We start from the raw sequence: 15,658 nt of genomic DNA on the forward strand, positions 1-15,658 counted from the left end.
GAATTACAGATAATTTACATGAAATGCTCTGAAGGTTGGTGCTTGATACCTGGGAAAGATAGGTCTCTAACTCATTTCTGCAATTCAAGAGACGTTAGGACATTAAGAGTGAAAACCGTTCTGCACAACAGAATGGAGAAGCCAGATTGAGATTCTCTCCCACTAAGGTGTGAATGACTGGTAACAGCTGTGGTCCAACCTTGGCCTGCCTGCATACTTAAAGCACAGTGTGAGGAGGCAGCAAAGCCACGGCCCCAAAGAATATGTCTGCGAGGGTGGAGTTTTAAGCCCCAGAAGGTAAAAAGGACAGACACACACCAGAGCCTCCCACTTAACAGCACCCACATGTGAGAGGGAGCCATGTCTGGGAGCCCCAGATTTTTGGAAAGTCATTGCCAAGGTAAGCAGGGATTTCAGGACTTCTTTAGCGAGATGCTGATCTCCCTTTCCAGCAGAAATACAGAAGCCCAGAAAGGGACAGTGGTTTGCCTGACGTTCCAGAGGGTACAAACTCAGAACCTAGAGCATGGGGGCTTCAGGTAAAGCAGGATCTAGTTAGAACTAGAAGAAGGAATAGCATGGACATGTCTAACAACCCAGTAAGGCAGGTGTTCTTTTCCTTCCTGTTTCACCGATAAGGAAGCAGAGGCACAGAGATGTTAAGTAACTCACTGAAGTTCACGTAGCAAACAAATACTAGAGTCAAAATTAAACTCAAGCACTTAGACTCTGTACTGAAAGAAAAAACTAGAAACTGGCAGCCCACCGGCCATACTCAGCCTTCAAACATATGTTATTTGACCCTCAACGTATTTTACTCTTTTTTTTTTGTTTTTTTTTTTTGAGATCGCCAAAATGTAAAGACCGGGAATTTGATATGAAAATTCCGACTTGTAGCTTCTCTTTTAGAGTCCGTAAATTAACACTAAAGCAGCTCTCCTATGAGGCAGCCGTCCGCTGGATCTGAGCAGCAGCCTCCTTTTTAGACGGGACACTGGTGTTCTAGCTGCTGCGGTCCCTCCTCCTTACTCCCTAACTTCCCACCTGGCCTGCCTCATTCCCTCACCATAAATGTCCCGTGGGCATCTGAGTTTCTGATCCATGAGTGTGGCTCCTTGGTGTAACCAGGGAGGGATTCTACTCCCCAAGCCCACTGTTCTACAGTTGAAACCCTCAGGCTCAGAGAGGAAATGATCCACCCAAGGTCCCCGGTGGAAGCCTGACGGCCAAATTGTGGTTGTGCCAGTAAATGGAAGTGGGGAGTAGCTACAGAAAGGATCCTCTAAGGGAGAATAAAAACCCACCCAGAGGGTGGACCCTGGATTATTTCTGCCCTCTACTCCCCCTTTCCCCAGCAGGCCACAGGGCAGCTCCCAGCAGCATCTCTCCCAGCTGGTAACTGGTTTCCCCTTTTCCCAACATTATCTTCAGCCCCAGAACTATCGCCAAGGGTGAGAGCCGAATCCACATCCAGCAGCATTTGCAGGAGCACACACACCTTGGGGGCCACGGGGAAGCTGGCTCAGTAGAGGCCAGGGCCGCAGGTCTGGGGTGGGCAGAGGCAGACGCAAGAAGTGGAGCACAGAGCTGAGCAGGGCGGGGAATGTTGAGTGGACAGAGGTGTGGACGGGTTGGGGCCAAGATGTGGCAAGACTGAGGCTAGCTTGTGGGCGAGGTAGGTATGGGCAGGACGGGAGCAAGCAGCAGGGCCTCCAGTGGGGCACCAGCCCGGGGCCTCCAGCAGGACGTCAGGCCCAGAGCCCCCTGAGTCCAAGCAGTGGTGTTAATGACTGCAGAATTGCCCAGGAAGCGGTGGAGAGGGGATTTTCAGCCCGAGGAGCGATTTCGTTGAAGACCCACAGTGGGGACACACAGAACTGGGGTTCAGAGACAGAGCTGGGGAGGGGGCATTGCTCAATCCCTTACACCCCACACGCCCCAGAAGGACCTCTTCCCCTTTTAGAAAAAGGAGAAGCTACCCTGGGCTTTAGGTTTGGGCGTGGGTGAAAGTATTCAGTTTGAGCAAAAGGGCCAGACAGGAGTGGGCCGGGCATCTACAGGTTTTGTCCTGGGGGGAGAGAAAACATCTTGTTTGTGGTGTCTGAGACTGCAGCCAGGACAAGGCGCACGGGCAGCCTGTCCTTAGGAGGACTCTCAAGGGCACGGCGTTAGGGAAGACAGCGCACGTGCCCCATGCCTTCCATGACTGCGCATGCACACGTGTTATCAGGGGCTATAAATAGCCCAGCTGGAATTATAATTATTTGGCGGGAGGATGTTGCTTATTGTCAGGGGCAGATCCTTCTGGACACCTGGGGCATTGTCGGAGACTGGGGAGGAAGGCCCCTGGCTCCAGGGTGGCCGAGAGCATGTGGGACAGGAAAAGGCCCTCAGCCCTGGGCTGAGCCTGTGCCCATGTGGGAACCATCCATCATTGTGCTGTTCTTGGGGCCCTGCATCCCACCCACCCAGCCCCCACCTGCTGCTGGGTAAGATGGCAGAAACACCTGGAGGAAGAATGCTGTGATCCTGGGAAATGTGAGGTCTCAGGATTAAAACTCTGGCCTGGGCAGGCAGATCCCTGGGCCCCGATCCCCACTTAGCCCTGCCCTTACTGTGTGCCTTTGGGCAGATCCCATCCTTCTCTGGGCCTCCCTTTCTTCCTCCCATCTGGAGAGACTCCCCACATTCCTAGGCCCCTTCCAGCTCTGAAACCCTGTGGCAGGTGAGAAAGGCTGTCTTAGGGCAGAGGAAGGAGGCAAGAATGGGCTACAAAGGTGATCACGGGCATTTATGAGCCCCTCTTACATGTTAGGACTTGCTGAGCACTTTATACTCGTTTAAGTCTCATGACGCCCCTGATGTAGGTCTCATTATCCCCAGTTTAAAGATGAGGAAACCAAATCAGAAGTCAAGCGATTTGCCCAAGGCCACACAGCCCTACGTGGCTGAACTGAGACCCCCACCTTGGACAAGCCAGCACTACAGGCGCAAGAGCCCTCCACCCCTCCAGCGGGCGGGGCTGACACCTCATCCTCCAGCTACTTAGAGAGTAAACTGACCTCCAGTTGATGTCTGTGCTCTCCACGCAGCCAAGGCTGCTCTGCCTCAGACCCAAACCGAAAACATCATTCTTTCATTCCACAAATATTTACTAAGGTCCCAGCATGAGCCAGGCCCAAGGCAGAGAGGCCGTGGGGGTACAGAGTTCCCTAAGGGACTTCCGCTCAGAATTTAGCCCTGCTTCTGCCACTTTCCAGCAGTGGGACCCTCAGCCGCGGAGGGGCTCAGCCTCTTGTGAAAGCTCCCGTGTAGGGAAAGGAGTTCTTGTTCAGCTTCATCTCGGGATGCTAGTTTTTTGTGACCTCTTTCCGCCCATAAGCTCTCACCTCGTGAAACCCTGTGGGTGTGCATGGGATGGGTGTGTGTGGGTATAGACAGGCCTGTGTATTTACCCTGACCTGGCATGAGCTTACTCCACAGTCGCCAAGGCAACGCCCCAGCCTTTGGAGGTGGGTCCCTGGCTTGATTAGTCAGGCCTAGGAGGCCCCACCCAAAGAGCTGGACTCTGTCCAGCTGCTAGGGGCTGTAAGCAAACAGTTACTGATGGCCTGCTATTGCTGGCCCTGTGCTAGATGCAGAAGGCCAGGTCTTCGCCCTCGAGGGGGCCCCAGACTGACATGGACCTCGTCTCCAGCTCCCTGCCAGACCCTGTCCTCCAGGACAGTCCATGGAGGGTATAAGGAAAGGCTAGGTTCTGTCTTTATCAAGATGGAGAGCACAGAGGGCAAGAGGCAAGGACCAAGCAGGACTGGTCCTGATTCCAGTGCTAAGCTCCAGGAAGTACCTCCGGGACAAAGGGCTGAGGGCCCAGAGCCGGCAGGTCCGTCCATGGGGCTCCATGGCCAGTGAGGACAAAGGGCATCTCAGATGTGTTTATTGATACCTGCTCCTGCAGGAAGTGTCCATTCACATTGGACCAGGGAGTCTGGGAAGGGGAAGCCAGGCTCTATCGGAGGAAGCGGCACTTCCAGCACATTGGGAAAGCATCGGTGCATCTGGGGCTGGAGGCTGTTGGCCGGCACACCTCCCCAGGGAGGGCCTGGGCGGTTGGCCAGAGCCGCACCAGTGGATGCGTCTCTGGATGACTCGTTCCTCAGCTCTCCCAGGCCCTCCCTGAGGACGCTGTATGTAGCCCAGACTACCAGCTCCAGCCAGCTACCCTCAAGATCCTGTGCTGCGAAGACTTCCTAAGGTTCAGATTCAAATCTCTTCGTGCCCTACCCTCAGTGCAGGAGGCTCGGTGGTAATGGTGTAGTAGCAGGCTCTTAACTCTGTGCCAGGCATCATTCTAATCACTTTTATATGGAGTCGCTTACTGAATCCTCCCTCCCTGTACGGTAGGTACTGTTATCGGCTCCACTTTACAGATGAGGAAACTGAAGCACAGACAGGTTACGTAACTTGTACAGAGTCTCATGAATAGCAAGCGGGGGTGCCAGCATCTGAACCCAGCTCGTCTCGCTCCAGAGGTCTGGGGTGTAGAAGTGGCCAGGGATTGACCAGAGGCCCCACCTCCTTCCTGCAGTTGGACAGGCTGCCCTGGCCAGCGAGGCTGCAGGCTCCCTCTCCCACTCTCTCCGTAGTTGTTGGGACAGCCCGTTGGCCCCAGCATGAGGAGAGGACCCAGCTAGAGCCACTGTATTTATTTGGGGAAGGCAACGGGGGCTGGGAGAACTGGGGCCTGGAAGAAGCCCAGAAAGGCCTTCTGACCCTGTCCCGGCCTCTTAGGATGAGCACCGTCATCTCTCCCTTCTTCCAGGAGAGCTGAACTGTCCCCTGCCCCCAGCCGCCACTCCTCACAGTGGTGAGCTTTCTTTTTCAATGGAGAGGAGCTGACGGCATCTACAGCATAGGTAGTTTTACTTTCAGTTTTATGGCATTAAATAACACTGAATCACATAGACAGAAGGTTATTCCCTTTTCGATTCTCTTTCAGTCCTGATTACATCAAAGAGAAAGTCCCAGTTTGATGCCAGTGTGTCTTCAAAACATCTCTATTATGTGCTAAGCTCTTCTTTTTTTTTTTCTTTTTCCTGCAAGGTACAGCAGGCTTGGAGCCTTCCCCAGGCTATAGTTTCCAACTAGAATTTACCTTATTTGGTTTTCCTATTATGTACTTTTATGATTTTGTTCTATTTATGGCAAGTGACACTGGCTTTCCATTTATGGCAGTGATACAAAGTTTCCTTTTAAAATCTATTTACTTAAGTCAAAGAATAAGTAGATTTAAAGAGGGTACATATGATGATGGGCAGACACTGGAGAAATCCCCAAAGTGGTGAACAAATGGACTGAAGGTCAGGAAACACCATCATGGGATTACCCTTCCGAAGTGAGTGGTCAGCGTTGCCGAGACCCTGTTACCCAGCCTTCCCAGGGCTCAGGTAAAGGCGGTGTGTGTGTTTGTGGTCCCACAGTAAGTGAACAGCAGAGACAGGGCTTGACCCCCGGTCCCCGTGGGAAGTAAGATCCTATGTAGAAAGGTTGAGGGACTAGGCTGGCTCGGTCAGGAGCAGAGCAACTTCATTACTGAGTTACTGATGGACACAATGGTGGCCGTTGTCTTTCTCTCTGGGGATGGTCAGCCAAAGTAAACAGGCTGAATGTTAAGCTCAGTTGCAAGAAAGACCCCAATAAGACAAGGAAACCCTGAGTCCGGCTTGCCTTGAAGTGGCAAAGTCCCCATCTCTGGAGAACTTTAAGAGGAGAATGTACAGGCACCTCCATGGGCATTACAGACTGTAAGTGTGTAGAGGTGCTACAGAGGGCTGGGCCCAGCTCTTCAGACCTCCAGGATTCTAGAGAGTCCCGTCCCAGTGAAACGGGTCAATGCCTTCCCATGCTCTGGGCGCTCTACCGGACCCTGCAGGAAGCAAGGAGCTAAGATGGTAAACCAATGGCGTGTGGCCTCCAAAAGCCAAGAGGCAGAATAATACTACACAGCCAGAGCTCACCAGGCGCCAGGCGCTATGTTATGCCAGGCTCTGTGTTACGTGTGCACCGAATATTCACAGCAGCCCTCTGAGGGAGGTGCTGTCATCATCCCTATGGGAAAGATGATAGAACTTGCTCACGGATGCTGAGTAACTTGTGCAAAGTGACAGAGCAGTAGAGGACCATCTTGGGATTTGAACGGAGCTCTGATTGACTCCCCAAGCCAGACTGTCAAGTGACAGGGTTGAACGGGAAGCCCTGGCATGCAGGGCACACAACTCCAGGTCCCTTCCATTCTCACACAGGATGCCTTGGTCATGCCCGCGCTGCTGCTAAGGGGATCCAAGGGTCCATCAGAAGCTTCACAGCAGCTCCCTGGTGAGGCCAGACTGCTCCTGGATGAACGGTTGGCTTAAAACCTGGCACCTCAAACTCAGTCTTTGGGGCTTGGTCAGTGCTGGTGAGGGGTCACTGCCAGTATACCCGATGGGCACCAAGGACCCCTTTCTTCCTCTCTTCTTTCCCTCTGTCTGCTTGGGCCTAAGACCCATATGTGTGTGCATATAGGGAGGTGGCCTTCCAGCGGTGTACCTCCCACCTGGGCCACCCTCTCCTACGGAGGTCAGGCCCCAGCAGGGAACCTTTGCCCTACTTGGGGGAAAGAGAGAGCAAGCAGCCCAGCTCAGCAAGGGGCTCCCCAGTATTGCTGCGTACCCCTGGCATTGGGTAGGGGCCCCCTTATGCCCATGGGCTGGCCTCAAGCCTGCTTCTCTCCACCTCAGGGCCTCTGGGCAGCAGACTGTGGATTTCCTAAGAGCCGATCACTGCTACATCAGAGGCTTGCACCATTGGGTTACTCAACAAGGCCCTGCAACCCTGCTTACCATACAGGGGAAGATGGGCTCTCACCTCCCCAGCCCCAGTGCACCTCCATGGGCTAGTCCCAGAGTTTGGGACTCGGGTCAGCCTGTGAGGACATGGCAGGGACAATAACTTCCACAGGTCCTGGGAAGGCCGATAGGGGAAGAAGAGGCTCTGCCACCCTTGGGGTCTGCTGGGTCCTGGCTCCCTAGGTGCCTCCCTCCACCCATTTCAACCTGGGTCAGGCCCAGGAAAGGGGTATCTGCAACTTTTCCTAGGCTCCTGTGCGCCATTATCACCACCACCATTCTCCATGGTGCTGGCCCAGCCCCAAGAGCTAGAGAACAAACAGGTCTGCACTAGCCACCTCCATCTCACCTTCCCAAAGCATCAAGGCTTTGACAGTGAGCAATCCTGCCCAGGGCCACCCTGCACCTCAGCAGGCCGGTGAGCAGGTCTTTCCGACTCAGACACCCTCCGGACCATGCCTGCAAGCAGGCCTCCCCATCTCTTACCCCCCTTCTTGCACACTGTACTGGGTAGAAGCATGAATATTCATTAGCACGCCCATATTTCAGTTAGGAATACTGAGTCCCAGAGTAGTTCAAAACTAAGAGAATTCTCCTGACTCCTTTCAGTGGAAAGCTGCTTCAAACCCTAATTATCTCCTTGAGCTGGGCCCAGGGAGAGATGGAGTACCAAGCTGTTTAAGTAGCCAAGACTTCTGGGGGTGAAGCCTCCTGGCTGAAGAGACAATATGGAGTGAGGGGCTCTGAGCCTATCTGCTCCTGGCTCTGTGCAAGCTGGCTCTCTATGCCCTAGTTCTCTGGAACTCAGTTTCCCAAACGGGCTGCTGAACAGAGAGCAGCTCAGCCAGAGGAGGACAGGGTAGGGGTAAGAAAACTGAAGGGGCTCTTGGGGTCACTTGGGAAGGAGGGGGCAGGGCAGGCGGTCTGTAGTGGGTGGGATGCTGGCCGGTCCTGCCTGCCACCATCCACTGCTCCTTTGGGAAGCCCTGTCTGCCATGAGCCATGGCCTCGGTGCCGAGACTGCTCCCCCACCCGCTTTGGCTCTTCCTGGGGAGTATCCAGTTCAGGGCTTAGGCATCTCTGTCTGTCGGGTGTGGGCTCCCTCCTCCTTATAGGAGGCCCAGGCCAGCCTCCCAGTGCTGAGATACCATGCTGCCTGCAGGCTCCCCAGTTTCTGAGGTGTTTTCCAGGTTCTCTCAGAACCCTCCTCTTGCTCTTACCCTGTCTTCCCCTTCCTCCTCTTCTGACTCACCCACTGGGTCCCTTGCCAAGCTCCCCACCTCCCTCCTGCCTCCCTCTGACTCCCTGCATGACTCACACTTTCCCTGAGCCTTCCCAGGGAAAAAGTTTAAAGTTTAGTTCCATAGGCTGCCTGCCGGCCCCCTCTTCCCTCAAGATCCAGCTGCTTCAGTCCTGGACAGGCAAGGAGCAGGGGCCAGGCTGTGGGTCCCGGGAACTTTGCCCCCCACTCAAGGAGCCCCTGTGTCCTAACCAGGATACCACCTAGAGTCGTGACAGTCTGGACTTTGGAAGGGGAAAGTGACACCTCCCTGTGTATGGCTTCTGTGTTTGAGCTGAGGAAACTGAGGCCCAAAAGATGCTATGAGTTATCCAAGGACCTAGAAGGGGCTCACAGCCAAGCTGGGCAATGTCCCACATTCTCCCCAGTGCAGGCCCTACAGCAGTCCCCGGGCTGCAGATTTGCTACGATGCTGGGAATCAGCTGACCACTCAACTCTCAGCCATCAGACCCTCAGGATAAGGACCAGAGGGCGCCCATGTCCAGCTGTGGACCAGTGCCTGCACTGACCAGTGCCCACCAAGGCTCAACCAAGAGTGTCACCAGGGTACAGGACACTGGCTGAGAGTATACAACTTCGGCGCCTCGTGAGACCCTGGGGTCCTGGGGTGGTGCTGGGAGATGCCACAGGTGTCAAAAGCCAGTGGCATCCACTAGAACACATTGGGCTGTCTCCACCGTGTTTATCTCCCGTGCTGCAGAAGGTACTCGTGCCTGGGCTCTCTGGGTCGGGAAGGGCTGGACAGGCAGCTGCTTGGACAGCTGTCGGCATACACGCGTGCCCACCACCCAGCCAGGGCACTTGGCAGAGAGCCGCCGCCCCTGCCAAGGCGTCCTAGCGGCCTCCCTGCCGCGGGCTGGGGTCACGGCAGGCTGAAGGGGGCTCCCAGGGCGCCCCCATCTGACCTGGGACACCCCCCCCACCCTGCCCCGCTGTGCTCTCCCGTTGCTCCTCCCTAGCACCCAGGCTCCGCCGACCTTACCTCGGGAGGCAGCCAGGAAGAAGGCGAGGAGCACAGGCCCCCAGCGCCAGCTGCCAGCCTCCGGGACTGGTGGGACGCCCATGTCGCCGTCGGGCAGAGCTGCGTCTGGCGCAGCCGGGCCGGAGCGGAGCCCGGGGGCGCGCAGGGGGCACTCCTGGTTCGCAGGGAGCGGACGGGACGCGGCCGGCGGGGAAACCTCCGCGCGACTGAGCGCAGAGCAAGTGAGCGCGGCCGGCAGCCCGAGAGCCGCCCGCTCCCGGGGGCCCACAGCGCCCCCGGGCGGCCAAGGCTGGAGCGCTGCCTCTCCAAGGGCCCCCGCGGGAGGGGCTTCCCGCTGACTCGCAGCCGGCTGGCCTTGTAAGTGGGGGAGCCAGTCAGTATGCCAAGAGTCAGCGCCACTTGATCGCCCGTTGAAGCCTTTTCTTCTCTCCCCCATTACTCTTTGTAGAGGGTTAGTACTGTTGTAAAGCCTGAGAAGTACATCTGCGTCTAACTTGGCGCGATACCTCATCATCATCACAGATTGTATCAGCCCTCACCCACCAGCAGAGGCTTGTACCTGACGTCCTCCAGCCCAGCCCAGGTCCTGGCACTCCCAGTAGTGGAATGAATGAATGAATGAATGAATAGATGGACGGATGGATGAAATGTAACTTTTGTAAAGAGCTAGGTGAGTGAGTTGGGGCAGGCTTGACTGTAGATTCCAGCGCCTGCAACACCCTTGTGCAGATGTACACACATGTATGGCAGGTGCAGGAGTACCCAGCAGGCTTGGCGGACACACACACGTGTGTGTGTGTGTGTAACATCAGGTAGTGTGTCCCACAGGAAATCATCAGTACTCCTCTCACCCAGGCCCCAGCCTCTCTTACTCCCTGCACCCTAGATGTCTGCAGGATGCTCTCACACACACACACACCCCCTCTAGTCCTCTGCTCTGGCACCCCACCCAGCACTGGCACTGCTGGCAATATCTGTCTCCTCTTTCAAGTCCTGGTCTCAGAGAGAAGGGGCTCTGTGGGGCAGCACTATTAGAGCCCCCCACTCTCAGCCCCTGCAGCCTGGACGATGGTTAAACCCACTTCCAGGAGTCTGGGAAAGTAGGAAACGTCAGTACCACCACCCCGATTGGTGAGGCTGGAATCCAGCCCTCTCCTGTAGGGCGGCACTCGTGTGCTCTTGCTGGCAGAAGGGGCTCAGGAGGATGCAATGCTGGGCTCCTCGCCAGTGGTAAGTGCTCAGAGCTGTATCTTTTTTTTTTGACATCTTTATTGGGGTATAGTTGCTTTACAATGGTGTGTTAGTTTCTGCTTTATAACAAAGTGAATCAGTTATACATGTACATATGTTCCCATATCTCTTCCCTCTTGCGTCTCCCCTCCCTCCCACCCTCCCTATCCCACCCCTCCAGGCGGTCACAAAGCACCGAGCTGATCTCCCTGTGCTATGCGGCTACTTCCCACTAGCTATCTACCTTACGTTTGGTAGTGTATATATGTCCATGCCTCTCGCTCGCTTTGTCACAGCTCACCCTTCCCCCTCCCCATATCCTCAAGTCCGTTCTCCAGTAGGTCTAGTCTGTCATACAGAGTGAAGTAAGTCAGAAAGAGAAAGACAAATACCGTATGCTAACACATATATATGGAATTTAAGGGAAAAACATGTCATGAAGAACCTAGGGGTAAGACAGGAATAAAGACGCAGACCTACTGGAGATCAGAGCTGTATCTTGTGTGCAGAGCCACAAGATGAACGCGGTGGCCTTCCTTGACAGTCATCTTTACTCAAATATTTGGGGCCTCTACCACCATTTTTAATGGAAACTGATGCAAACGCGTTACGGAAAAGATTGCGAAATTTATATGAGCTTTCAAAGATAACAGGAGGGATTTCAAAGGTATTTCATTCTTGAGACAAATGCTTCAGGCTCTTCCCCAACTCAGTGCAGGTTCCCTCTCCACTCCAGTGGGAAAGTTTGAGCAATGTAAAGCTAATGCATTTTCCCTCTCTGTGTGATTGTTACTTTTATGAAGATTCATTGAGACTCTAAGACCCAAAGGAATACCTCCCTGATGGAGGAGGGATTCAGACTGATGATGGCAGACCAGATCCTCGGAATGTCTGAGCCAGAAGGGATGTTAAAGAACAAGTCCCTTACTAACAGACAGAAAAGGTCCAGAAAGGACCTCTGTGACATGTCCAAGGTTACAGAGCCCCATCTCAAGGCTGTCAGGCCTACCTGCTTTGGAAACAGTTCCAGCAACCACCTAACATGACCCGGCCCCCCCCACCCCTCCCCCTGCCAAGATCTAGAGCTGCAGCTCAGGGGACTCATGCCCTCCGCAGGGGCAGTGACAGTCTTCTGTCCATCCTTCCACAGGTGGTTCCAGAGCCAGCCAGACCCCAGAAAAGGTGCACACAAGTTGTCTACATCCAGCTTTTTGCACCACCTGCTTTCTGTTCCCTTCCCTTGGCAATGGCCTGGTCCCATTCTCTCTACCCAGATGTTTTTGAAGTTGTTATAACCTTATTATTTTATATTAGTCACTAATTACAGTTTGTATCAGTCAGGGTCCTGGCAGGAAACAGAGGCACACTCAGAAAGGGCTCAACTGAAGAAAGTTTAATGGAGGGACTGTTTACAGAGGGCTGGTGAAGCACCCATAGACTAAAAACTGCAGGAAGCCATTACCACCCATGGGTGCAGAAGGACAAGAAGAGGGCGTGAGGTGACTGGAGCCCAGTGAGGGCCAGAGGTGTGAAAGAGGGGCCACCCAGCAGGAGAAACACAGCCTCCGGCAGAACTGCAGTGAGGAAAGGAGGGAGTGAGGGAGAAATGCCCCCACCGCCTCTCCTCCTGTCTTCTGCCGGGACCTCCCATTGGCCAAACCATCTGGAAGCCAGATGGCAAGGGAGTCCAGGTGAGGCCGTCCACAGAGGACATCCTCCCAGGTGGAGAAGCGGAGAAGAGAGGAGGGCAGCCGAGGGACACAGAATACCAGCACATGGCTAATTTCTTCCTTCCGTTTATCTCCTCTGCCTGTGAAGTGCCACATCAACCATCTCTCAATGGTTCTTGAGTGCTGCTTGCTGAGTTTCGATTGGCTGAATATTACCTGTGGTCTGATTGGACCAAGCATCAGCCAAAAATGGCCAATCACAGGAGAATATGGAGTGAAATTGTCCTTGCAGTGAAGTCATGCGCTATGAGCTTTATTTTTCACAGCTCAACAAATTCTGCACGTGTAGTAGCCCCACACCCGATGTCCTTCCTCTCAGAAATGCTGAGAATAGGCATTGCTTCCATTTACATGGACAATGGGTGAAGCTTAAGCGGGTGGGCTGAGTACATCACATTCTTGCTTTTTGTGATCTGGAAGGAGGCCCAGGGTCAGTAAGGCCCTGGCCCAGTCAAAGCTATGGGCTGGAGAACGAAATTGGGCCATTTGTAGAGACGTGGATGGATCTAGAGACTGTCATACAGAATGAAGTAAGTCAGAAGGAGAAAAAAAAATATCGTATATTAACGCATATATGTGGAACCTAGAAAAATGGTACAGATGCAGGACAGCAATAGAGACACAGATGTAGAGAACAAACGTATGGACACCAAGGGGGGGAAGTCGCGGAGGGGGGTGGTGGGATGAATTGGGAGACTGGGATTGACATATATATACTAATATGTATAAAATGGATGACTAATAAGAACCTGCTGTATAAAAAAATAAATAAAATTCAAAAAAAAAAAGCTATGGGCTGGAGGCAGTTACTGGAGTTCATCTCATATGCCAATTATAATCACTAGATCAGTGTGCTAACAGGGATCCTGAGGGTGCATCTGGCCTCAGCAGTGCCGTGATTGATTAGTGATGTCACGGACAATAAGAGTGGTGGTGCAAGCGCCATCTTGGACCTAAGCAGTTACCTAGCTTGGCTTTTGACAGAGCCTCTGTGATTTCCTCTATCAGCCTGGGACTTCCCTCGCTCTCATCCTTCTCCCTTTCCCTCACCATGTTGGATCACACGGAGTAAGTGCAGCCTAGGAATACATCCAGCTGGCTCCACCTCAAACCCTCTAGCCAGCTGACCAAGGAACCTGATCGTGCTCTTCTCCGTAGGCCACCACCCACGTGTATGTGACCATCGTGGACGAGAACGATAACGCACCCACGTTCCAGCAGCCCCACTACGAGATCTTACTGGATGAGGGCCCGGACACAATCAATGCCAGCCTCGTCACCGTCCAGGCACTAGACCCGGATGAGGGGCCCAACGGCACAGTTACCTATGCCATCGTTGCCGGCAACATCATCGACACCTTTCACATCGACAGGCACACGGTCAGTGGCTGGTGGCGGGGTCCAGGAAGAGGGTCAGCTGGCCATAGGGATTGGAGGGGAGCTCAGTGACGCCATGGGGGTGGGAGCAGAGCAAAGATGGAGTCCGGGAGGAAACTGGGGGGGCAGCCGGTACGGGAGGATGAAAAGGTTGGGTGGGGCCTGGTTTAGAGGACAACAGGGGCTCCCTGTCATGGCCAGGACGTTAGGGCCAACCTCCCTCCTGGGGTGGTCAGAGGGAGCCCCAGACCCACCACCTACTGATCCACCCTCGTCCCCTCTACTTATCCTGCAGGGCGTCATCTATGCTGCCAAGGAGCTGGACTACGAGATCAGCCATGGCCGCTACACCCTGATCGTCACCGCCACGGACCAGTGTCCCATCTTGTCCCATCGCCTCACCTCTACCACCACGGTGGGTGGGTGGGTAGATGGGACAGAGCCCCAACTTGGGGGTGGGGTAGGACAGGTCGCAGAAAGGTCCTGTGGGGAAGCGGGGTTTCTAGGAGGAACGCCTAAATCCACGAGCCCTGTCCTGGTCTCAGCAACTCACCCAAACTTGCAGTGTGACTTTGAGGAGGTTACTGAACCTCTCTGTGTGGCTGCAGCTATCAGATACATGATGACACCTGCCTTCCTCCCCTTCATGGGAAGGGCACAAACTCCAGTCAGACCGACAGGGGTTCATGTCCCTGATCTACTTCCTAACTGTGTGACTCTGGGCAAGTCACTTAACCTCCCTGAGCTTCACTTTCCTCCTCTGTAAAAGGGGGATAATAAAAAACTCTTTCAGGGTGTGGGAGGAGCAAATGAAACCAGAAAAACGATGACCATAGTACAGCAATAAACAGAAGTTCATGGCATTATTATTAATAATATTATTATGCCCATAGAGAGACTTTGGCAATAACAATAGCTTATCCACATGAGTAGCTTAAAAAGCCCTCCCACATCCGTTAACCAGTATGATTCTTCCATCACCCTATGAGGCAGGGTTATCAGATCCAGTTTACAGATGAACAAGGCTGGCTGGGGCGCAGTCCTGACTAAGTTCGCTCATCGTCTCAGGTGCTTGTGAACGTGAATGACATCAACGACAATGTGCCCACCTTCCCCAGAGACTACGAGGGACCATTTGACGTCACCGAGGGCCAACCAGGACCCAGAGTGTGGACCTTCCTGGCCCATGACCGGGACTCGGGCCCCAATGGGCAGGTGGAGTACAGCATCGTGGACGGAGACCCTCTGGGTGAGTGGGGCCTGAGCTGGGTGATGGGGGTGGCATGACCCGGCAGGCCTCTCCCTGACCCCACTCAGGAGCAGGATGAAAAAGGAGGTCTCAAGGCAATTAGCCCCACCATTGTGTGATGGGGCCTCAGTTTCCCCACCCATAAGATGATGAAAGTAATCTTCTCCCAGGAATATGGTGAGAACACTCTGAAATCTGGGAGCAGAGGCTGGTAGCCTTGGAAGGTCACAGACTCCCTTGAGAATCTGATAGAAAACACCCCTGTGTCATACCCAGAGAAAAGGCTCCAGGCGAGAGGAAAGACGAGCATCCTTGCCCCAGACCTACAGGACCCCCCCAGATGCACACATGCAGGGAGCACCCAGATTTCTCTGCACATCTCATCATCCCTTAATAGCCTTCACAACTAGCCCGACTGTTCTCCTCAGTTGAAGAGCAGGGCTTGCCTGGCCAGAGCAATTTCTCAGGATAGTTTTTACTCACTTTTGTAGAGTAGGAATCCCAAACTCAAGGCCTACTGGGGCCATGCAAGGAGCACACATGGGAGAAGAGGTCTGGGCAAGAGAAGAGGGAATAGTGGGGGCTGCAGCAGCCACAGCTCCGCTCTTGCCGGTTGTGGTCAGGTTGAAATGCAGGCCCCGGGGTTGGGGCGGGGGAGCCCTTCCCGTTTTTAAAAGAAATGCTGGAAATCCAAATCTTTGTGAAACATCCTGATTTTTAATTGAGCGCTCAATAAGTATGTATTGAGCATTTGCTGACCACATTCCAGGTGCTGAGGACACAGAATGGTAAAAAACATACAAATCCCTGCCCTTATAGAACATACGTTCCAGTTGGAAGGTACAGGCCATGAACATAACTGGTTAAGCAGACGACTTAGTCTATTGGGAGGTGCTAAGCGC

At 53.9% G+C, this 15,658-nt stretch overlaps 2 protein-coding genes across 8 annotated transcripts in view; one reads left to right on the top strand and one right to left on the bottom strand.

The window, feature by feature from the left end:
* The window catches only part of VSIR (V-set immunoregulatory receptor), a 31,527-nt gene extending 22,112 nt beyond the window's left edge, over positions 1 to 9,415 (bottom strand). The window contains exon 1 of the mRNA XM_032608790.1: positions 9,171 to 9,415. Coding sequence (XP_032464681.1) covers positions 9,171 to 9,252 — 82 coding nt within the window. The 5' untranslated portion in view covers positions 9,253 to 9,415. The remainder of the gene's footprint in view (positions 1 to 9,170) is intronic.
* Positions 1 to 15,658, top strand: part of LOC116741766 (cadherin-23) — an 89,743-nt gene that overhangs the window by 42,166 nt on the left and 31,919 nt on the right. For 6 of the 7 annotated variants that reach the window (XM_032608774.1, XM_032608777.1, XM_032608776.1 and 3 more), the window contains 3 exons: positions 13,289 to 13,510; positions 13,803 to 13,922; positions 14,576 to 14,756. In XM_032608774.1, coding sequence (XP_032464665.1) covers positions 13,289 to 13,510; positions 13,803 to 13,922; positions 14,576 to 14,756 — 523 coding nt within the window. Of the gene's footprint in view, positions 1 to 8,699; positions 8,892 to 13,288; positions 13,511 to 13,802; positions 13,923 to 14,575; positions 14,757 to 15,658 lie in introns of those variants that run through there. The other variant, XM_032608781.1, reaches the window with a different exon arrangement.

This window comes from Phocoena sinus, chromosome 16, assembly GCF_008692025.1.
Source record: "Phocoena sinus isolate mPhoSin1 chromosome 16, mPhoSin1.pri, whole genome shotgun sequence".
NCBI lineage: Eukaryota > Metazoa > Chordata > Mammalia > Artiodactyla > Phocoenidae > Phocoena > Phocoena sinus.